Genomic DNA, 23,542 nt, shown 5'->3' with positions numbered 1-23,542 from the left:
GGATACACAGTAAGATATGGAGCAACACGTCCAATTGACTTACTTTCAAATTTCAAATGAATGAAACAAATTCAGCATATCAATCCAATCTTGGCAATAAAGTAATTTTGTACCCTTCAGTAAATTGTCTATAAGGTCACTCGTTAAAAGACCAAGGTTAGTAGTATTTGGTTGCAGGCATCAGAGAATTCACATATAAAACCATCACTTTCTTTCTTCAACACATTATTAAGTTCGTTATATAATGAGGATGATCTAGCGGATCATAATATCTTATAATAAAATGACAAGTATTTCCACTGAGCCCTACAGTTAAGTGATGAAATACCACGTTTGTAACGTAAGACAGGGAGGGGTGTACCGTGCACAGTTTGCAAAACCTTCTTCCACATCCTACTCTCAATAGTAGAACCCAAGTCGAGTGTCCCAATGGGAAACAATTCAAAACCATATAGTATTTTAGGAACATGTTTCCCTTCATCTCATTTCAGAATGGGAAGAATAGAATACTTGCCATACCGAGAATCTACACACACCAATTGATTGCAAAGTGTCGAGGCACATGAAAACAACCATTCCTTGACCAAGATTTTATTCTGTTTAGCAAAGATGATTGTCTTTAAAGTATGCAATGATCAATAAAAATGCCGGATGATACGAACAAATATCAGAAATTGCAATCAATGTATGTTATGCTATGTTAAAAACATTTCTAAAACACATCTATCACCAACTAGGGCATCATGACCCTGAAATGGATTACATGTAATAATTAGGAATTTTCATAAGCTAGAATTTTTGACAGGCAAGAACATAAAGTTAATTTTAATACTCTGTTTGATCTTATGCACATGGATCAGAAATCATTGTACTGTATGTTGGTGACACCTTGCTGCTCTAATAATCATGTTTATTGCAAATGTTCTCTCCTGGATGCACTGATTTGCAGACCCATTGGGCTAGTGATGTTTCATTGTGCTGCTTTACTGCTTGATTTGTATTGGTCCCAAGATGACGTCAACTTCCTTATGTGAATACCTCAGAGATCTCTTGCGTCTTGCCTGGCAGCCTTTTTGGCAACGTGAGGAAGCATCACTTGCTCTGCAGACGGCCATCGTGCACCGTAAAAAAACATTGGAGTTATCGTTTAGGAAGGAAAAAGCACGGAAGGTAAACCGAGCCTGTTTTCTGGAGCGAGATGGGATGTTGAGGTATGAGGGATCCAAAATACACCTGCAAAACAACAAAATACACTTCAGTAATTAATCCAAGCCCAGTCAAATAAAAAAAGTTAATTCAGTGTTTCACTAGATATCAATCAAAAAGAAAACTCAAAACAATATATAGAAGGACCTTTTTCTACCACATTGTTTTACTTTTCACCCAACCTAGAGGTGAGCGGAATTTTATATATGGAAGTAACAACCATGGGTTCTGCTTTACCCACTGGAACAGAAGAACAAATTAATTCCCTCTGGGAATGTTCTTTCTGATGTATACTCCTCCCACAGATTCCTCATTTTAGATATGTAACTCCAGACATTCTTTTACCACCAGGAAACACTCTGCGGCCTAAGCATCAAGATTCTTCAACACTCCTCGGTGTCAGGGCCGGATGTGATGTCAGCGTTGATACAAATAGCTGACATTGCGTCCTGTGACCTCAGTTTTCTCTTTTGTTTTCACATGCTCTGCCACGTTGGGAATATTAATTTTGTACACTTCCAGGACGAATACACCTAACAAACATAACAGTCCAGAATGCAATGGAGAGATCCAGATAAATGAAGTGCTCATATTGCGGGGCTGAATGGAAGGAATCTGTGGGAGTAATATTCATCAGAAAGAACATTACCAGAGGGAAGTAAATTGTTCTTTTAGTGGATTTGTCCTCCCACTGTTTCCCCATCGTAGATATACTCCCATAGCAGTACCTTTTCTTGGAGGGAAAGAGCATGACTTCATTTCAATTATATTTCGAACGCTGGGACTCCTCTCCGGAGTGAGTATGAAGCTGCCCCTCCTGTAGTAGAGTGAGCCCTCATTCCTTCTGGATTGTCGTGGCCTGCTATATTAAAGCATTCCGAGATTGCCAGGGCAATCCACCTTGACGCTGTTGGTTTTGATACAGACTTTCTCACTCGTAGGCCAATGTATCCTATGAATAGTTTGTCTTCTGTCTAAATTTGCTTGTCCACACAATATAGAAACTTAAGGCTCTTTTAGGGACCAAGCTATGTAGACCTTCCTCTTCCTTGGGCAGATGAAGGGGAGGATAAAAGACTGGCAAACACATGTTTGTGTCAAATGGAATTTGGACACCACGTTTGGGAGAAAGGATGGATGCACTCAAAGCGTCACCTTGTCCCAGGAAAGATAGTTAAGGGTGGCTGGCATGAAAGCACCTGGAGGTTGCTCCCTCTGTGGCAGAGGTGATTGCAACAAGGAAAGCGGTTTTCCAGGAGAGGAGCCTGAGTGGACAAAAGTGCATCAATTCAAACATGGATAACATTAAAAAAGTTAAAACTAAATTGAAGTCCCACGCTGGATCAAAGAAGAAATGTTTACTAGCCATTTTAGGGACTGCAGCACCAAGTGGATATTGAAGTAAGAGCCTTGATTGGGTCTGTGCTTAAAGATGGAGAGCACCACCAGATAACTCTTTACTGTAGCTACATGTAGCCCCTACTGGGCTACTGAAAGCACTGTCTCTTTATCACATGAAAAAGGGATCCAAATCTTTGGCCCAGCAACAGCTGCAGAATAATTTCAGCAGCAGCAGTAGAGAGCCATTGTTCCTGGTCTTCTGTCTGCAAGCAACACCTATATGATGACTTTGGGTAAATTCCAGTTCTTGTACATCAACCTCTCAGTACCCAGGCATATAGATTGAGGGTACTGACGTTCAGGTGGATGACTAGAACCCCTTCTTGTGAGAATAGATCCACCCTCTTTGGAAGGCGTGGGGGAGGTAGATGGTGAAGTCCAGACGGTCCGGGTACCACATCATCCTGGCCCAGTATGGGGCTATCAGACTCATGGTTGTTGTGAATTTCCTGGTGGGAACACATGTGGAAAGTTCCAGTCCACCACAAATGCGTCATCACAGTTGTTCTCTCGAGGGGAATTCCCTGAAGCAGAACAGCTCACACTTTCTGTTGGTACTGGATGCGAACATTTGTACTTTTGGGGTTACCCAGAGGGCGGAAATCTCCTAAAGGACGTCCTGACACAGTTTCCTTAGATGGGATACCGCCACTGCCTGCTCAAGGTGTTTGCTGTTGCTTTCTCCTTCACCGCTAGACAAACTGCTGACAAAGGGATCCCTCTTTGTAACACCCAAAACCAGAGCAGCATTGCCTCCTTGCAGAGTGGTAATGACCCTATGCCCCTTTTCTTGAGGTACTGCATGGCCACTGTACTGTCCATCATGATAAAGACAGTTTTCCTCTTTATCGAGTGCAAAAAGGCCATCACCACCTGTGTGATAGCTCTCGGCTCCAAGATGTTTATGTGAGTTCTATCTCCGGTGGGGGCCAGAGCCCACTTTCGTGACCTTTTTCAAATGTGTGCACCAGCCCTTCAGTGAAGCATCCGGAACTAGGGTCACTAGGGTCACTTTCGGACAGGGTTGCCAAGTTCTCTTTGCAGGAACAACACAGGAGGTCATGTGAGACCCTGATCATCATTTTGACAGAGAACTGTGACCAATGAGATCTGAGAGCCCACTGAAGTCACCTCATTCCCAGTCAGGCTTCTGGCACTAGAAGAATGCAAAATGCCATGAGACACAGCAACCATAAAACGTCCAGGGATGGTAGTGGCTGCACGCTTTGGAATCTGGATACCATCTGCTGGATGTTACAAGCTCTGTTCTGGTGAGGTTAGGGGGCTGCCCAAGGAGGGGTTCAGCACCTCACTGATAAATTGGAGCATTTACGAAGGTGACATCTGGGACTTCTTGAAGTTGAGGGAAAAGCCCAGCGTGTGTAGAAAGCAACAGGCTGTAGGTGATCCTGGCCTTGCTCCTGCGAGCAGGCTCTGATCAACCAGTCATCCAGGTATGGGAAGACATGGATTCCCTCCCTCCTTAGACTTGCTGCCACCACTGAGAACAATTTGGTGAAGCACCTCAGAGCAGAGGTGAGCCCAATGTCAGGACCTTAAACTTGTAGTGGAAACTGCCAATTATGAACCTCCGGTACATCCTGAGCTTTGGATGTATAGGCAGGTTTTGTTGCTGTGCCTGGTGGCATAGCAGCTCTGGAGAATTGTGTGACTTCCCCACCTCTACCCCTTGTGGGTTTAATAAATCTCCATTGCCTTCCTGGAGTTTGATCTCCGCTTTTTTTGTCCGAAAGATCCACATTAGTGAAAAGGCCTTGTTTTCCATATTGGGGGTGCAGACTGAGCGGGCTGTTACCAGGATGCATTTCCCAAAGATTTAGCTGCTGCCTTAGAGGTCAGACTTGGGATGAGACAGGTTAAGACCATAAAACGGCATCAAGCAGTCTTGCTTGAATGTCTGATGTGAAACCAGACTTTCTTTGCCAAGAGAAATGTCTCAAAACTGAGCTCATGCCCACTGCTCTACCCAGACAGTCTGAAACCTCTAGACTATACTGAAGAACCGGCCACCTTTCCCCCTTTCCATCCACAACAATATTTAGGTAGCCTTTCCTTCTTTCCTCTTCCAGGATATGCTCTGCTGCTTCCTCAATCATAGGCCACAAAGGGTGGGTGTACTTTGCTAAAGCACATGAAGCATTAACTGCTTTCAGAGCCATATAGCCTGAGGCAAAGATCTTTTTTGCCCAAGCATCAACCATTTTGTCACCCATATGTGTGTGTGGGGGAAGGGTAGGCTGCAGTCTTTGCTGCTGAGGGAGCCACCTGAACAACCATACTCTCTGGATTTGGGCGCCTTGATAGGAAATCTGGATTCGTGGACACTGACTTTTATTTCCTTCGCAGGTCACCCCGTACTGCCGGTGCCGAGCAGAATTTCTGCCATAGCTCAACTAAAGGGCCTTTTAGGGCTGCATGAAAAGGAAGTAATGGATCCTTCAGTGGCACTTTATCCCAAGGCTTCAGAGACATTCAGTATGACTGACCTACATGCAGTATTCGAGTGAGCATGGGGATCCTAGTGGTAAAAATGCACCTCAGTGAAGTGTCAAGCCCACTTGCTCCCTGAAGTTCAGTTGTCAAGTCGACAAACTTTTTGACAAACTGGACTCCCTCGGCATAGCATATACAAACTATGCCGATGACACTCAAGTAGTCCCACCACTCTCTGGCACTTATGATCAAGATGCCTAAGATCTCCACAAGATATACGCCACCATCCATGCCTGGATGGCAGCAAATGGCCTTTGTCTCAATGGAGACAACACTGAGATCCTCCTAGTTGGCCCTAAAGAAACCCTAAGTAAATTGGGTAATCAATATAACGACTTCACTATTGACAACATAGCTATTCCCGTCTCCCCGTCAGTAAAAACTCTAGGTGTCTATCTAGACTCGACACTCTCCATGTCTCGCCAAGTAAGCTCAATTGCCCTCCACCTCCGCACTCACCACCAAACTAATAAATGCAGTAAAACCCTACTTGTCTAAGGAAAACCGCTTTTCAATACCTAGAGCTGCCTTTGGGGCCAAACTAGACTATTGCAATGTTCTCCTAGCAGGTACCTCGGCCAAAAACTTGACTTCAAGTTATTCAAAACAACGCTCTCAGAGCAGCATTAAACATCCACAAAAGAGACCACATCTCTAATGCCAGGCGCGCAGCCCACTGGCTCCCTGTTAAGGAATGGATTACCTTCAAGATGCTCACCCTCACCCACAAGTGCCTTGCACTCACAACCCCCCTATACCTATGAGAGAAAATTGTCAGAGCCACCTCCTCGCTCCCCAAAAGAGCTTGTGATGCAAACCAACTGCTCATTCCCTCTATCAAGAGAGCTAAAGCAGGCGGCATCGCCTACAAATCATGGAATGCCTTACCGAACCCACTCAGAGCTGAGATATCCCTTAGCATATTTCAGAAAATGCTGAAAGCTAGGCTTTTCAACTAAATACCTCCCCCAGTCCATCCCTACCACGCTTCATTTTACTGTTTTAGATGTAGTCTAAGTTAGTCTTTTTTCTGTGTATATTACCGTCTGTTTTCTATCTACACTGACTACCTTCATGTTCATGTTTTTTACTCCCTCATCTTTTCCTTCTTGCTGTTTTTTGTCATCCACATGTAACTAAATATGCCTTCTTGTAACAGCGCCACAATGCCTTCTGGTTGTTGCGCGCTTTTATAAATGTTAATCAATAAATAAATAAATAAAGTCCTGCACCCTCCAAGAAAAACTCCTCAGGAGGGTAGGGAAATTGCAGAGGTTCAATTCAAAATGGGACCTGATCCCCCTCTTCACCGAAAATGTCTGTGAAAGAAGACATTAAGTCCTGGCTGCGATACTCTGGCACTCACTTCCAAACCCTCTCAGAGCTGAACCATCCTTCACTGCATTCAAGAGCAAGACCAAAGCCTGGTTGTGTACCTAAGACCAGCCTCGGCACTAACATGCTCACACCCTGCTTACCTGGTACCTGGCTACCAATCTGTCTGCTCACTATTGCGTTTATCAATTTATCTGTTTGTAAACTTCTGCCAGCGTCATTTCCCTTGTTACTGTACTTCATTATGTTTGCCCTGTTGCTGTTAATAGTTAACAGTTGTCGTTCATGGTGCTATGTACCTTTGTACTACTGTTCACTTAATCTATGTTGTAGCCCAAATTATGCACCCGGATGCCCTTGGGCCAGGTGTGCTTTATAAATAAAGAAAATACAAATTCTCTGGACCTCGGGACCTATATCGATGTTGAGGAGCATTGGACGCTCAACTCTGATGGACCCATCAATGGGAGCGCTGGTGCGGCCTCACAGAGCTTCGAGGTGGTTGCAGCCCACTTTGACAGGGATTCTCAAGTATTTTTTGACATCCACTTCATACAAGGCTTTTCGGCACATGGGATGAGTCTTTTCCTAAGTCCCATCCGGTTTTGTCAGGAACGGTTGGCTCCGATTATATTCCAGCCTTCAGTTCCGAAGAGCAGTACGAGGGGGCTAAATTTTTAAAAACCTGCATCATTTATTGTCGGAATTCTTCCTATTGTTCTACTGCAGCAGATTTTGAAGGGCATCTTAGCTGCCTATCAGGCGAGGAATACAATGACAAGTGCCTATGTCTCTTCGTCTTCTTTCTCGAAGAATAGGAGGAATGATCAGAATCGCTACAGGAGTGTGACCATTGCAATCTCCTTTTTTTCAGGAGACTTATTGATCAATTCCTGTTCTTTTCCCCTGACTGGCCTTTTCTTCTAGGGTGTGGTGCTCAGGGATTTCGACAAGGATCGACCTAGCACCAGTTTTGACCATTCCCACCTTCAAAGCTTTTAGCGCCATCGACTAGCACAAGCCACAATCGGCTGTTTCGTGACCAGAGCCGAGACACCACAAACGGATCTTATGAGGACCTATAAGTGACATTTTTGCATTGCAGTCCTCACAGTGTTTCAAGACAGATGGCTTCTGAGTCTACATTAATGGGAGATGTAAAAACTTTCCTAATGAGCATGCAAAGAACTGAGGTCACAGGGTGCAGTGACGGCTATTTATATGTAACATCCAGCCCTGACACGGAGGAGCATCAAAGAACCTCAATGACAAAGCTGGTTGGCACACCCAGGTGGCAAAATGTTTTCCAAAGTTTGTTGTTACCATAGGAATATATCTAAGTTCAGCAATCCGTGGGAGGACACACTCCATTTGAATGCATGGGCTTTCTTTACTTTTACTGCGTGTTAAGTGCAAGGCATAGAAGAAAGCAATTTGTTAGTAACTAACTGTATGTATTTGGCTAATCAGAGTGCCCTATAGTAGTCAGGATTTCTTAGCAGGGAGGCACTATGCAGTGCACACGTGGCCCTAGGGCACTGGTCAGCACAGCAACTCATCAGGGTTTTTTCTTTAACATGACCAGGTGAAGTAAGAGTCAATCTTTGAACTAGTATAGGAAGACAATAGCCAAACAAAACTCAGAGTTTTCCTACTGTATTTTCAAGCACCTCAACTAAAGACACTGTGCGATAAGGACATCTGTTTGTGGTCAGAATTTGAAAAGGGCATGGAGCATACTGTTTCGTGTTATGTGACAAAAGATTTGAAGTGCTACAAAAAACAAACCGTTCTGGGATTTGTAACAAGCAGACATTGTGGAAATGAATTACGCAGTTTGATAAAGATAGGGGGTTTACTTTGAGATGTAATCTGCTGTCTTGAAAGATTAGATTGCTAGCAGGAGTGTGGGGGACTTTGAGTTTCCATGCACCTATTACAATGCAAATCACTACAACATTCATGTTAGTAGAAATAATTGTCTCTGGCAAAGGAGGATATGTCACTGCATCAAAGTGAGTAACAGTAAAGGTACAACATTTTAAATTACATGTTATCTTTACCCAACTAACTGCTATTCAGTTTATTGACTATGTACGAAAAAAGAGATGGCTCTGACAAAATTAGAACATATGCATGTTTTCTCTATTGCCACCAAACAGTAAACTGCATGCAAAGTAGTCGCTAAATATGAACATTCTACAGCCTGCAAAAACCTTTCTGTCCTAACAGCACTATTTCATGCACACTCCTGTACCTCACAAATATGTTGCCTCACAAAGGTGTTACTAGAGCTTGGTCTGTGGATTGTAAACAGTATGATTTTTGACAGGGCGCGTAGAGCGGATCAGCGTCATCCCTCCACGCAATCATGCCTCAGCTGCACCACTCCTTGATTACGGATGTGAATTATGTGTTTTATATATATATATATATATCGCACTATTTAACATCTGGTTAATTGCCGAAAAACAAATGAGTAGTTGTGATCAGTAAGAGGTATCATTCTTCGCTCTGATCTTAATGACCTGACCTAAGATCTGATTAATTTGAACACCCCCTTCAGGGAAATTAAGTGTGTTACTAAGGTTTTCTTCTGTCAATATACATATTAAGTATATGTATTTATACGAGAAAGTCCAATGAATTGATTGACATTTGATGTACTGATGTATTAATTATTAAGTAAGTATTCTAATTTCTTGTACCTTTCTGTAAATTTGTGTTAAATGTGTAAAGTTTTATTTTTTTAAAACTGTATCACATTACAATAAATAAATAATAATAAAAAAAAATATATATATATATATCACGTCACTACGCCCCAGAACTCATTTCCCCAACCCAACATTTTTCCCCTGTGCCACGCAGCTGCGGGGGAAGAAAAATCAAACAAAATTCAGCAATGAAAAAAGAAAAAATTAGATTTTTGTTTTGTTTGCGTGAGTTAGAGCCAATAATGCTGTAGGGCTAAAGGCCGACAGTACCACAATGTGTACAACACATTTTGGTTTGCTTTAAACAAGAAAAGGGGTAATTGAGAGCGATGACCAGATCACTTTCATAGCGGGGCAGACTGGTAGGGCGATGAGGAATCTGCAGGAGTAAAATCTATAGAAAGAACTGTGAGGTATAAGAAATGTGAGGCAGACCCATTTTAGAGGGCTTTGCCAAACAGTGCCATGTATTAAACCAAAAGTGTAAATCCAACACCTCACTTGTCCTGGTCTAACAGGGATTTCACTTCCTAAACAAACGGAGGAAAAACACTCTAACATAACATTTCTGACCCTCATACTTATAGAAAACCTTAAACAAGAAAATATATGGCACTTCACAAGATAAACATTTTATACTGGTAACACTTTCAAATTCTATATTCGTAACCTGAGTGAATTCCCCTTCCCCAAGTTTTAAGTCAAAGGGCCTCATTACGAGCATGGCGGTAACACTGCCGGTGCTACCAACGGGTTGCCGCCGGACTAGTAATATTTTACTGGGACCTGACTTCCCGGTGCCACTGGGAGATTACAGGTCCGGCAGCCCGGGAAGTCAGGCACCGGTAAAATGTAAGTCTGCATTCCAATGGAGCCCAATAGGACGCTATGGGAGTGGTGACTCGGAAGCACCAGCGCCAGTGTCATACCTGTCGGGCACAGTGGCCACGGCAGGCACACAACGTAGTTTGCCGGTGCGGAAACAAGGGTGCCGGTGAGCTTACCGGCACCCTTGTTTCTGGACCGGCAAACCTATAATGAGGCCCAAAGTCATGTCCAACACAAAACAACAGGGAAATCCGGAGATGAAATAGAGTTCCAACACAGTTCTTGACAGAGTTTGTTTTATTGAAGCAAACTTCTAACACTTAATGGTTCAACCCAGAAAAGATCCTTCTCCTCCTGGAATTGGAGTTTAAAAAAAAGTTCTTTAAACAGTACGTAGTGCTTCTCTTGAGCCAATACCCTGTAACACAATAACATCTTGACTCAGAATATCAAAGTGCTTCCTGCCTGGCACCATGAAACATCCCAACTTCCTCTATGGCTCCCTTCGCAGTGCTTTTCTCTGGGCACCATGAAACACAAAGTTCTCCTCACACTGCTTGTCTCTTGGCACAATGAAAAATCAGGTTCTCTTTGCGGTGCATTCCTCTTGGCTCCATGAAACACAAGGTTTTCCACGAAATTCTCCTCACAATGTTGTCCTCCTGGCACCAGGAAAAACTGACTTCTTCTCACAGTGCTTTCCTCTTGGCACAATGAAATAAAAAGTTCTACACAAAATTCTTCTCACAGTGCCGTTCTCCTGGCACCATGAAACACAGGTTTCTTGTCACTGTGCTATATCACCTGGCACCATGAAACACAACTTGAACTTCTACCAGGATTACCCACTCCCAGTCTGCTACCTCTTCTTCCATCTGGTCCACTCTCCTGCCAGACCTAACTACACAACAACTTCAACTTCTACCAGGGTGACCCACTCCCGGTCTTCTAGCTCTTCTTCTGTCTGGTCCACTCTCCTGCCAGACCTAACTACATAACAACTTCAACTTCTACCAGGGTGACCCACTCCCGGTCTACTATCTCTTCTTCTGTCTGGTCCACTCTCCTGCCAGACCTAACTCCTTCAGATGTACGCCATGCAGTTTTTACTTCTCTGCTTTTGAAGTTTCGGATCCACTGACACTTCCAAAAGTGAACACTTCTTCTATTTTAAACAGCTTTAAACAGTTCTTCACAGCGTTATATCAAAGGCAAGATTCATACCATGGCCCTTTTAACTCTCCTATATAAGCAACGTATGTTTCTTCCTTTCACACCAACTTTCTTCTAGGGCCCCTTTTGAACCACTCTTGTCTTTTGTCAAGCCACCAACCAAGTGCTTTCAATTCAACCTCTATTGACTTTTGCAATGTGAGTTCATGACCAATAGCAGTTTCCTTCCCACCACAGTCATTCATGTACAAGCTCTATCTATAAAGATGTTATATCACCCCTTTTTACTCTGGTAGCAACCGTTATTCCCAAAGAAACCTTTATGTTAGTGTCTCTTGGCTGATGGCGCTGCTTGTTCACCTCTTGGCTTAAGGCAATGCTGGTTTGTCCTCTTCTGTTCACTTTGCTGAGGTTTAACGCTTAATTTTACAAGATACAATGCTGTTAGGAGTTTACTGAGGCTTGGTCTTTGTGTTAAACTCACTTTTAAGCAAATGAGACAATTACAAATGTTTTTAAAGCTATATTTATCTTCTGCAATGTTTAAAACTTCCTTCGACAGCGTATTTGCTTATACGCTAGTGCTACATTTGTTGCACTCCATTATCTGACGCTCCGCTCAGCTTTAGTCATTTTCACTCCTTCGAGAGTGAAAAGCCACTGATTACAGTTGCCTGCCTGCGCTGCCCGAGGGCTTGGGAACGCGCAGAATCACTCACCACTCTGTGGCCTCTATCACAGGCTGCAAGTCTTTCTTCCATGGGTGTTTTCTCGATCGGGCACACTTCCCTCTTTACGTTGCCTTTGGTCCCACCACACAGGCACAGAGTTCAGCTCACCATGACCCCCTGAAGCACGCCAGCCTCCAGACACGGTCTGCTACACACTTCTCAATGCGAACACTCTGCAATCAGGTTCACATGGGGGAAAGCTTTCATACTTCCTGCTTCCGACTACGTCACCTCTGCAATCCAGACTTTGGGGAAAAAGGACCAATACAGGATTGGAAACTGGAATAACAGGATGGCAAATCCCAGGAGCCTTTCTTTCCTCCCACCTATGTGGATTCTGCCAGCAATGTGCTTTCTTCTGCCCCCTCCTCCTGCCACAGCAAGAACTTCTACTGTAACAACTACTACTACTTTTCCAACCATGACTGCATCTACTTGCCTGCACCTGAGGGAGCTTTCAGGTGTGGGCTGTTAAACCTAATGGCCTGACCTTATGGCCTGCACTGCTCTTCAGCCCTCTTCTTCGGCCCAGTACTCCTGGGATTATGGGACTTGGAGTCCTAAGTAACAAAATTTGTTTTAACTAGCAATTTATTATTCCTAATTTAAGAACTATTTTGTTTATACACTTTAACAAATACTTCATCATGTTTTGTCACAGAAGGGAAGGAGAAATTGCTTACCGTAATGTTATTTCTATGGATTCTTCTACCGCAAATTCCTCATCTGATAGATATCCTCATCCAGCTCTGTTGCTTTGGAAAAACTTCCACAGGGGGCGTAGTGGACCTCGACTCTGCCATCGATCATCGACCCGTCTAGCTCGGTGCTCGATTGTCGGCTCCGGATGTGACATCAGGCATCATATATATACCATGTCACTACACCACATGCCTCAATTTCCCCCTTTTTTGCCCGAGCTCGACTGCTGCATAGGAAAACAGAGAGAAAAAAGGCTAACCAGCTCATAAGAGGTTAACACAACAATAAGCTTCCCAAGGGAAGAAAAACCTTGCAAAAGATACCACAATGTGTAGCATCGGAAAATATATACTTTTTTTAACAGAGTGAGAAAACATGCGGCATGAACAACAGAAAATGGTGATCCTTAGGCCATAACCAGGTGTCAACCCACTAAAAGAGAGATATGCACCGACAGGTAAACTTCTGAACGAGGATGGATGGGTGGGGAATGAGGAATCTGCGGGACAAAAATCCATAGTAAGAACACTACGGTAAGTAATTTATCTTTCAATGGATTGCCTTTCTCCCGCAGATTCCTCATCTGATAGACTCCCCAAGCAGTTAGTCAAAGGAGGCAGGCAGAAAGTTATAACAACAGATTTTGAAGCACCGCCCTGCCAAATCGTGCATCAGCCCCACGGCCAACATTCAGACAGTGTCTAGTGAACATGTGAAGTGAGGACCATGTTGACGCACAACAAATATCCCTAAGTGGGAACCCCTTTGTAAGGCAGTCGAAGCAGAGACCACTCTAGTCGAGTGTGCCCTGATGCCAGAAGGCAGCTCCCTACCTGCAGAGTGGTAGCAATCCGCTATACACAAAATGATCCACCAGGACAGTGTTTGCTTTGTTACCACCAAACCTTTACGGGTTAGATAATAGGCCACAAAAAGTTGATAAGACTTTTGAAACTCAGAAGCCCTCGCGATGTAGAAACTCAGGGCCCTTTTGGGATCGAGCCGATGGAAATGCTCCTCTTCTTTAGAAGGGTGCAGAGGTGGATAAAAGACCGGAAGGTCTATGGCCTTTGACAGATGAAATTCAGATACTACCTTCGGCAGAAATCCTGGCCTTACTTTAAGTGAGACCTTCTCTTGAAAGAACCGCAAAAAGGGCGGTTTGCAGCAAAGGGCCTGTAATTCACTAACCCGCCTAGCGGATGTTATGGCAGCTAAGAAAGCTGTCTTCAAAGAGAGCGGCCGAAAATAACAGGTATGCATGGGCTCAAAGGGAGCCGCCATTAAGATAGTTAGAACCAGATTAAGATCCCAATCTGGAACAACAAAGGAGTTGGCAGAAACTTATTCACAAGAACCTTCAAGAATTGAGCCATGACCGGAATCGTAGAATTCGAATCTTGATCCGGGGACCTCTTGAACACAGACAAGGCCAGCAAACATCCTTTAACTGTGGAGGTCCCAGTTATCATATCTCATCCTCTCAAGAGCCACGCATGTAGGTTGAGGGATTCCAGGTTTGGGTGAAGCACCCGACCTTCCGAATGAGTTAGGAGATCTGGGCACCGAGGCAGCCGGAGCAGTTGGCAGGTGGTCAGAGCCAGAAGGTTAGAGTACCACGTCCTCCTCGCCCAGTCTCGGGCAATGAGGATCATGGTTGTGCGAAACCTCTTGAGCCTCCTGAGAACCAGAGGAATGACAGGAAGGCGTAGTGGAGAGGGTAGGTACAGTCCACGAGAAACGCATCTTCTAGCGCGCCAATTCCAGCAAGCAAAACTGTCTACACTTCCTGTTGGACTCCGTGGCAAACAGGTCCACTTATGGGGTAATCCAGTGAGAGAAGACCTCCTCTAGGACTTCCTGGTTCACTTCCCACTAATGTGAGACCATGCTCTGCCTGCTCAGAGCATCCGACAAACTGTTCTCTGTCCCCGTCAGATGAACTGCTGAGGCCGAGTTCCGGTTCTCCAACAGCCAGAACCACAGCAACATCACCTCTCTGCAGAGGGGGAGGAAGTGCACGCCAACTTGCTTGTTCATGTAGTGCATGGCCACCGTATTGTCCATCAGAATCAGGACATGTGTCCCCTCCAGAGACGGAGCAAACGCTCTCAGGGCTAACCTGATGGCTCACAACTCCAGCCTGTTGATGTGCTACCTGTCTTCCATCGCTGACCAGAGGCCGTTCACCTGCAAGTCCTTCCAGTGAGCGCCCCAACCCTGCAGAGACGTGTCAGTGACCACTTGGTCCTGCAGCCACAGAGGTTAGAAGGGCTCCCCGTCCTGAGGTTGCTGCTGTCGGCCCACCAACCAAGGTCGTTGACCACTGCCCTGGATACCTTGAGGGAGTAGGAGAGGGCTGTGAGGTACTGGGATCACGGGCCTCATACGAGCCATTGAAGAGATCTCATACGCAGCCTGGCTTCTGGCACTAGAAAGATACAGGAGGCCATGAGGCCTAAAAGGCAGAGGAAGCAAGCTGCTAGTAAGGCGCCATGTTTCCGAAACTGGTTCATCATCTGCGCAATGCTATTGACTCTCTCTTTCATCGGGGGGAAAGGCCTTCCCCAACCGAGTGTCTAAGGCTGCTCCGATGAACTGGAGCCTCTGGACTGTCATCACATGGGACTTCTTCAAATGTGTCATCTAGGTGAGACAAAACCCGCTCCGCCGACTTCCTTGGATCAGGTACAGGGATACATCGACTCCAGATTTCCTGACGTGACTATTGCCATGAGCTTGGTGAAGACCCTGGGAGCGGAGGTCAAACCAAAGGGAAGCACCTTGAACTGATAGTGCTTGTACCCTATGAGGAATCTCAGGAACTTTCTGTGCTTTCGATGTATTGGCACATAGAAATAAGCGTCCTGCAGATCTATAGACACCCGCCAGTACTGCAATTCGAGAGTGTGGAGAATTTCTCTCAATGCCACCATCTTGAGCTTGTCTTTTCTGATGAACTTAGTTAAGGCCCTGAGGTCCAAAATGGGACAGAGACCTCCTCCCTTCTTGGGGACAAGGAAATACCAGGTATATCAGCCCGATTCTCTCTGCTCAGGTGGTAACTCTTCCACAATACCCTTCAACAGCATGGCTTCCGTTCTTCCTGGAGCTCCTGACGCAGTTGGCTTGGAGGTGGTGGGGGTCTGTCGAGAGGTTTACTTAAGAAGGGCAGACAATAGCCCCACTGCACATGCTCCAAGGCCCAGGCGTCGGAGGTAATCTCCTGCCATTGGGGCCAGTGCTCTGACAGCCATCCACTAACCAGCAAGTTTTGGGAGGAGATAATCAAAATGGCTTAGAAGTCGCAGCAGCCCCGCCCCTGTCGCTGCTTGTTGCTTCTGGAAGCCCCCCTGTCCCTTCCGGGGTGCAAGAAACGCTTCTGCCCTTGCCTGGCCTGCGGTAGCTGCGCTTTCCTGCCATAGGGCACATAGCGACTTGTAGCCTCTGCCCCTAGAGGCGAAGCTGAAGACAGGTTTTGCCGGTTGCGCTGCTATGCACAGTGACTCTGCAGCAATCTTTGGCACTGAACATTTTTCCAGTGAGTCATCGGCCTTCTGGCCAAAAAGGAATTCACCCTCAAAGGGCATGTCTAGCAATTTGTTTTGGACATTAGGCGAAACGCCTGAAGACCATAAATAGGGCTGCCGCCTCAATGCATTATCCAATGCTATTGAACGGGCCACACAGTCGGCCACATACAGGCACATTTGCAGTGACTGCCTGGCCACCTCTTTCCCATCCTCCGCCAGCAGTACGAAGGTGTCTCGCATTTCCCCCTCAGAGATATATTGTGTAGCATATTCCACTGCCTTCCAGGGGCCGAAAGAGTATTTTGTGAAACCACTGGCCACGTTAGTAGCTTTCAGAGCCATGCTGCCTGATGTTAAAACTTTCTTGCCCATGGTGTTAATTCTTTTACCCTCTCTGTCGGAGGTAAATTGGATGTTGAAGATGCTGGTGTAGTGGAAAATGTGGCAGCCTGCACAACAAGCAGCTTCCGTCCCTGGATGCGCTCACTCATAAAACCCTATCCAGGGTTTCAAAATACTGTTCGAATCAATTAATCACTTTCATGCGGTTAAATCAAGATTCTATATTTCTGTGTAGTTTTTTTCAAATATCATTATTTATTCCTGACTCATCAATGTCATACAGTTTTAGCCAATGCATTTCGGACATCTGTCCATCGTCCGGGCTATTAACACTGTTATTCATCAACCAGTAAGTATCCCATCAACATGTCGTCATACATCGATACAATTCAAATTAGTTATCCATCATAAAGTGAACCCCAAGAAAACCGAGCAAAATATGAAATATAAATTCCACATACCAGGTGATAGTTGCAGTCCAAGGTGAAATTCAAAAAACAAAAACCAAACAATAAGCAAAAGAAAATTCATTGTAGTACATTATTCAGCTGTCTACTTTACATATGTCTTTAAAATTTCAAATCACTACCTGTGTGCCTTCTATCACTCAGAGCGCTGCTCCACTCTGCAATATTTTCTCTGACCAGCCTGCATTCCCTGTAAAGTTAAATATTCACATTAGGTCCCCATATGGTTTTACTCTAATCTATCTGCTCATCCCTCTCGTGCGTTTGCTTACCTTACACTCTCCATTCTGCAATGATGTGCTTGCTACCCAAAAAGGGTTGCCGCCATCACTGCAAGCGTTTATAAACACTGGTCTTCTTCACGCATGCGTGCAACCTACTGTCTCTTTCTTTCTTGTACTGTGTTGTCGTTCTCTATAAAACACAGCTATGAGTTGTACAACTTATAAGCATTCATAACCATTTACTGATTACTTACTGTGATGACAAAGAAAGTCTAAAGAAACAGTTTTAAACCGAACGATTGTCTTATTGTGCTTACGTCGCTAGTCTACACTACACTTTCAGGTACAGCGCATGCGCGCGAGTTTCAAAGATAGTGTTTCACTGTCCGAATTTCAAACAGCTTTCTCAAGGGTCAAATAGAATCAAAAAAAGTGAGGAAATTCCAGAGAGACACCTATGACTATTTAAACGGTGAGGTGTACACCTGGATGGATAAATACTAGACTCCATTCCAGAAGAAACAACATCAGGGAAGTACAGATAATACCTCAAGTACAGATTCCGAAGACTCTAGAGATAAACGAAACACTGCAGAGAAAACCTCATCAGGGCAACAAACAGAACCGACAACATCAAAGGGAAGAGAATCAACTGCGGCCCCGATTTATTTTAGGACGAGAAACAGGAAGAAAAGAACGAGACGGGGGAAAAGAAAATCAAAGAGTGGAAACCAGGGGAGCAAGACAGAAGAAAACTTAGTGGTTAACATATCATCTAGAACACTAACTAATGAGGAGGTAACTTTGCTTCAGAAAGGCTTAAGTTGTGTCCCTACACACAGCACAACTATGTTTGAGACTAAGACTGACTTAGTTAAACTGATAAGGAAATTAAAATTGAAAGTGTTGTTTGATGAACTTGAAATGACACAAACAAAAGAGCAAGACCAGGAAGAATTACAAGAATTCAGGAAGAAAAGCAATTTTATGCCACCAATAAGCGTTCCATCAATAGATATTTTCCATAGACAAGTGCTTAAAGATCTGAAGAAAGTTTCATTTAAATGACCGAAGCACAGCAATCTGAAACCCAATGAATTTAATTTGCTTAAGGGTCTGTTTGGAGATGATGACATAAATATACACCCTGCAGATAAAGGGGGAGCACTTGTAATTATGGACAGCCAAGACTACCATAATGAATGCATGGACCAACTAAAGAATTCTGAGGTCTACGCAGAACTGGATAATGACCCCACAGTAGAAATATTGAAAAACCTTGAAGAACTTTTGGAGAAAGCTGAAGGACTAGGTTGGATAAGTGATAAAACAAGATCCTTTCTCACTAACAAAACATCCAAGAATACCAAAATTTTATACATTGCCCAAGATACACACACATCTAACTAAGCCACCAGGTAGACCCATTCTCTCTGGTGTAGATAGCGTATTACAACCACCAGGGCAATACATCGACCAATTTCTACAACCACTCATACAGATAACGGATACCTATATTAAGGACACAACTAATTTTTTGGAAAAGTTGAGGAAGAACAAATATACAGCAGATTCGATCATGTTCACGATCGATGTAAATAACCGTCATCCCACATGACTTAGGTATGGAAGCAATAGAGTGGTTACTCTTAAAAGGAGGTGATCTGAAGGCAATCAAGGAATTCATTCTTGTATTATTACAGTTCATTTCTGAAAACTCTTATTTTCAATACAGGAATACATTTTCGATACAAACATCTAGGACAGCCATGGGGGCTTCAATGGCTCCTACATATGCAAATACTTTTATGCATACATTCGAAAAGGAATATGTTTTGGATCACGCAATATGGAGAAATTACATCTCGATGTGGGTCAGATTCATCGACAATATTTTTGGAATATGGATTGGCACAGAAGAATCTCTTAATGATTATTTCACATACCTAAACAGTGTGGATCAGCGAATAAAATTCACTCATGAAATTTCAAAAACTCAGATACACTTTTTGGATGTGTCCATACAAATTCAGAACAAGAGCTTTTCAACTAATATTTACAGGAAAGAGACAGACCGCAACAATCTTCTCCACCGCTTGAGTTTCCATCAGCCAAGTCTTATCAGGAATTTACCCTTCAGCCAAATGATGAGGGTGAAAAGGATTGTAAATGACCATACGACATGCGAAACAGAAATTGATAATATGGGTGAAAGATTTGAAGCAAGAGGATACACACCCTCAGAGATAGTGGCAGCAAAAGAACGCTTAACGAGACCCTCCATCACTGAGACAAAGAAGGAGAAGAAAGAACCCCATCTAGTCTATGTCTCATGTTACACTGTACAAAGTAATAGGATTAAAAATGTGATCAAAAAGAATTGGAACACGCTGACAAGCGAATCGCGAGTGGAACACCTGTTCAGAGAAATGCCTACTTTTGCGTACAAAAAGAGTGCAAACTTAAAAGACAGGTTGGTGAAAACAAGACCTGGAATGAAAACATTAGAGACGGCAAGAAAAGGGACATACCCATGTTTACATTGTAGTAATTGTAATTTTATAAGGAAAGGAGACATCATAGAGCACCCACGCACGGGCGAAAAGATCAAATTAAAATGCTACGCTACATGTGATACACCGAACATAATTTATGGAATCAAATGCCCATGTGGCATCTATTATGACGGTCAATCGAAAAGAACAGGAAAGTTACGGTGGAATGAGCACAGATCTTGTATCCAGAATAACAATGTAAATTCAGCGGCAGCAAGACATTGGATTTTAAAGAAACACAACATCAGCCAAATAAGGATACAGGTTTTTAGAAGTTATTCAACCACTCAATGCACATGAAGATCTGATGAAAAGACTCAATCAACGAGAGTCATTTTGGATTGATCACCTTGACTCCTTGAGACCAGGGGGTAAAAATGAAGAATTGAATTTCATGTGTTTCCTGTAACTTGAAGCTGCAAATGAACATAATTGGTAATATGACTTTTAGGATTTTTTGATATGCCACCAGCAATGAGTCCATGATACATCCCGCAGGGAATGAACCCCCTGTGGGACGTAAGGCAGTGAAACACTGCCAAACAGTGGACTCAGACCGATGGTCAACTTGATAAGTCTGTGAATGTATAAAAATATTCAGATTAGATTTCATGAGATATGCAAGGTAGATAGTATTGTGGTCATTGAAATACATGTAGGCAAATATGACTGGTGGTTAGCTTTATAAGTCTATACAAATAGGCAAATCAGATTTCATGAGATAGGCAGGGAGGCAGTACTATTGTCATTGAAATACATGTAGGTAAATATTGTATATACCAAGGGTGTGAAAGGAGAAGTTATAATGAAAAGGATGTATTGGTGATATTGGTGATATTGTAATAACATCTATTATTGCTAAAACATTGAGCCGGAGAACACAAATGTGTGTCTGTGAACGTATGTGATCACATAGGCCCTATAATGCACTTGTTTACTTGAGGAAATATGTAAGTATCTGGAGATCGGCACTTTGAGCACTCTTGAGAAAGCTGTTTGAAATTCGGACAGTGAAACACTATCTTTGAGACTTGCGCGCATGCGCTGTACCCGAGAGTGTAGTATACGCTAGCGACGTAAGCACAATAAGACAATCGTTCGGTTTAAAACTGTTTCTTTAGACTTTCTTTGTCATCACAGTAAGTAATCAGTAAATGGTTATGAATGCTTATGAGTTGTATAACTCATAGCTGTGTTTTATGGAGAACGACAACACAGTACAAGAAAGAAAGAGACAGCAGGTCACGCGCATGCGCGAAGAAGACCAGTGTTTATAAACGCTTGCAGTGATGGCGGTAACTCTTTTTGGGTAGCCAGCACATCATTGCAGAATGGAGAGTGTAAGGTAAGCAAGAGGGATGAACAGATAGATTAGAGTAAAACCATATAGGGACCTAATGTGAATATTTAACTTTACAGGGAATTCAGGCTGCGCAGAGAAAATATAGCAGAGTGGAGCAGTGCTCTGAGTGATAGAAGGCACACAGGTAGTGAGTTGAAATTTTAAAGACATATGTAAAGTAGACAGCTGAATAATGTACTACAATGAATTTTCTTTTGTTTATTGTTTGTTTTTTGTTTTTTGAATTTTACCTTGGACTGCAACTATCACCTGTTATGTGGAATTTATATTTTATATTTTGCTCGGTTTTCTTGGGGTTCACTTTATGATGGACAACTCATTTGAATTGTATCGATGTATGACAACATGTTGATGGGATACTTACTGGTTGATGAATAACAGTGTTAATAGCCCTGACGATGGACGGATGTCCGAAATGCATTGTCTAAAACTGTATGACACTGATGAGTCAGGAATAAATAATGTATTTGAGAAAAACTAGACAGAAATATAGAATCTTGATTTAACAGCATGAAAGTGATTAATTAATTCGAACAGTATTTTGAAACCCTGGATAGGGTTTAATGAGTGAGCTCAACCAGGGACGGAAGCTACCCGTTCCTTCTTTCTGGATATTGCTATTACCTTGTGCCGAGGCTACAGGGTGAGCTCCCACAACAATTGCGAACAACAAGTAAAACTGTGAACTATTCAAGAATAAGTGGTGCCCACCCTACTCCTTGTTTTTGAGCCCGCACAACAAGCCCTTCCGGGGAAAGTTGAGAAGACAGAAATGACGGGTCTCCTCTTGCCAGCCTGTACTTTCCGGTCATGGTAGAGCTCACCGGGGGGGTCGGAGCAGGGATGCTGCCACAGGAAGGCTACTGGGTCGGCAGTTGCCAGGTTCAGAGGCATATTCCTTTCAGTAACCGGACCCTCGTCCAGTATGTTGGTCAACACGTAACCATGGACTGGCACTGCCACAGCCTGCAGTCCTAAGGTGTCAAATGACCCCATCTACCAGTGCCCGAAACTTGGAATGGGTGTGGGTATAAGGTTGGCATTGCTGGAATTCCAGGTCAGGTGACGTGTCCAGCATGCTGGAATCGAGAAGCCCCTGTGCCAACTCTAATTGTTGAGCTTGGTCATCGGAATATTCAATGCCACCTGTTCCCATGTACACGGCTCGACTCCCCCCTGATCATCCGTGTTATCGACTACTGAAAAATTCGGTCTGGGAGAGCGTGGTAAAGGACTTGTCGCTGAGCTTCGGTGCCGAGGGCTTATCCTTTGGCGCAATAACGTGACTGTCGCTGTCGATCGGGTCTATGACACAGAGATGGCGTTATTGGCGCTCTGACCTTGAGGTGCACAGGAAGGCCCTGGCATCGGATCTTTCAGCTCCTTTTCTGGCATCATGCCTGAAGGATTCCCTGGCGCTGATGGTGTCAGCACTGGGGCTCGCCTGGTGTCGCTCTGCTGAGCGCGGGTGCTGCCTCCGAGGCCTGCTGCTTGGTGGGGGGCACCCCCGCCTGCAACAGAATGTTTTTGGAACATTTCTAGCATCTGGACCTTGAAGTCTACCCACTCCTGTCGAGTGGTCGGTCCAGCCTATGGCTTAGCTCCTTCCGTCGAAGATTTGGAATCTGAACGGTGACAGTGGCGCCTCTTTTTATTGTGCGACGAGGAAGAGTGGCTCCTAGAATGGGACATCTTCTTCGTCTTCCGCCAATGCTTTTCTTTTTTTCAGGGTTAGGCTCCTTGGTCTCAGCCTCAGAGGACCGGACAGTCAACCGTGCCGGAGATTTTGAAGGCGGTCGGCCCAACATGAGTTTATTATCCTGCTCGCGCACCAATTTCAGGTGCATTTTAGCACACAACTCACACTCCTCTGTGGCATGACCCATGCCGAGGCACAAGAGGCATATTTCACTGCGGGTCAGTAAGTGAAATTTTGGAGTGGCAGTTCAAACACCATTTGGAACCCGAATCCCAAGACACGGACATCACGTGGTCGCACGAACAATACAACTCTGATGAACATACGTCAAAAAAGAGTCAAAGACTCAATCACTGTATTCCTAAAGCAGTGTGTCTAGCGTGCAGAACAAATTGAGGTATGGGGCATAGTGATGTGCTATATATCCGACGCCCGACGTCACATCCAGAGCCGGCGATCGAGCACCGAGCAAGACAGATCGACGGCGGAGTCAAGGTCCACTACCCCCCCTCTGTTCAAGTTTTTCCGAACCAGGAGAGCTGGATGAGGCTTTCTACCAGATGAGGAATCTGCGGGAGAAAGGCAATCCATTGAATGGCAGCTTACTCATGCCACCATTTACAGATTTCCTTTCTCCATACCATTGAGGATAAGCTGGTGTTTGACCACACCAGGTTTAACAGATTCCTCCTTAAGTGGGGGATTTAAGGATGTGCCGAGGCTACAGGGTGAGCTCCCACAACAATTGCGAA

The 23,542-nt window shown here is 44.2% G+C and overlaps 1 protein-coding gene across 1 annotated transcript in view; it reads right to left on the bottom strand.

Annotated features, from left to right (window-relative positions):
• Positions 1-577: 577 nt before the first annotated feature.
• LOC138473831 (deleted in malignant brain tumors 1 protein-like) overlaps positions 578-23,542 on the bottom strand; it is an 835,597-nt gene continuing 812,632 nt past the window's right edge. Inside the window, exon 6 of the mRNA XM_069612216.1 lies at positions 578-1,233. Coding sequence (XP_069468317.1) covers positions 984-1,233 — 250 coding nt within the window. The 3' untranslated portion in view covers positions 578-983. The remainder of the gene's footprint in view (positions 1,234-23,542) is intronic.

The sequence above is a fragment of the Ambystoma mexicanum genome, chromosome 8 (genome assembly GCF_040938575.1).
Source record: "Ambystoma mexicanum isolate Mex_15411 chromosome 8, UKY_AmexF1_1, whole genome shotgun sequence".
NCBI classification, from domain to species: Eukaryota; Metazoa; Chordata; class Amphibia; order Caudata; family Ambystomatidae; genus Ambystoma; species Ambystoma mexicanum.
The sequence above is the reverse complement of the archived record's forward strand: the minus strand, read 5'-3'. Positions and strand labels throughout refer to the sequence as shown.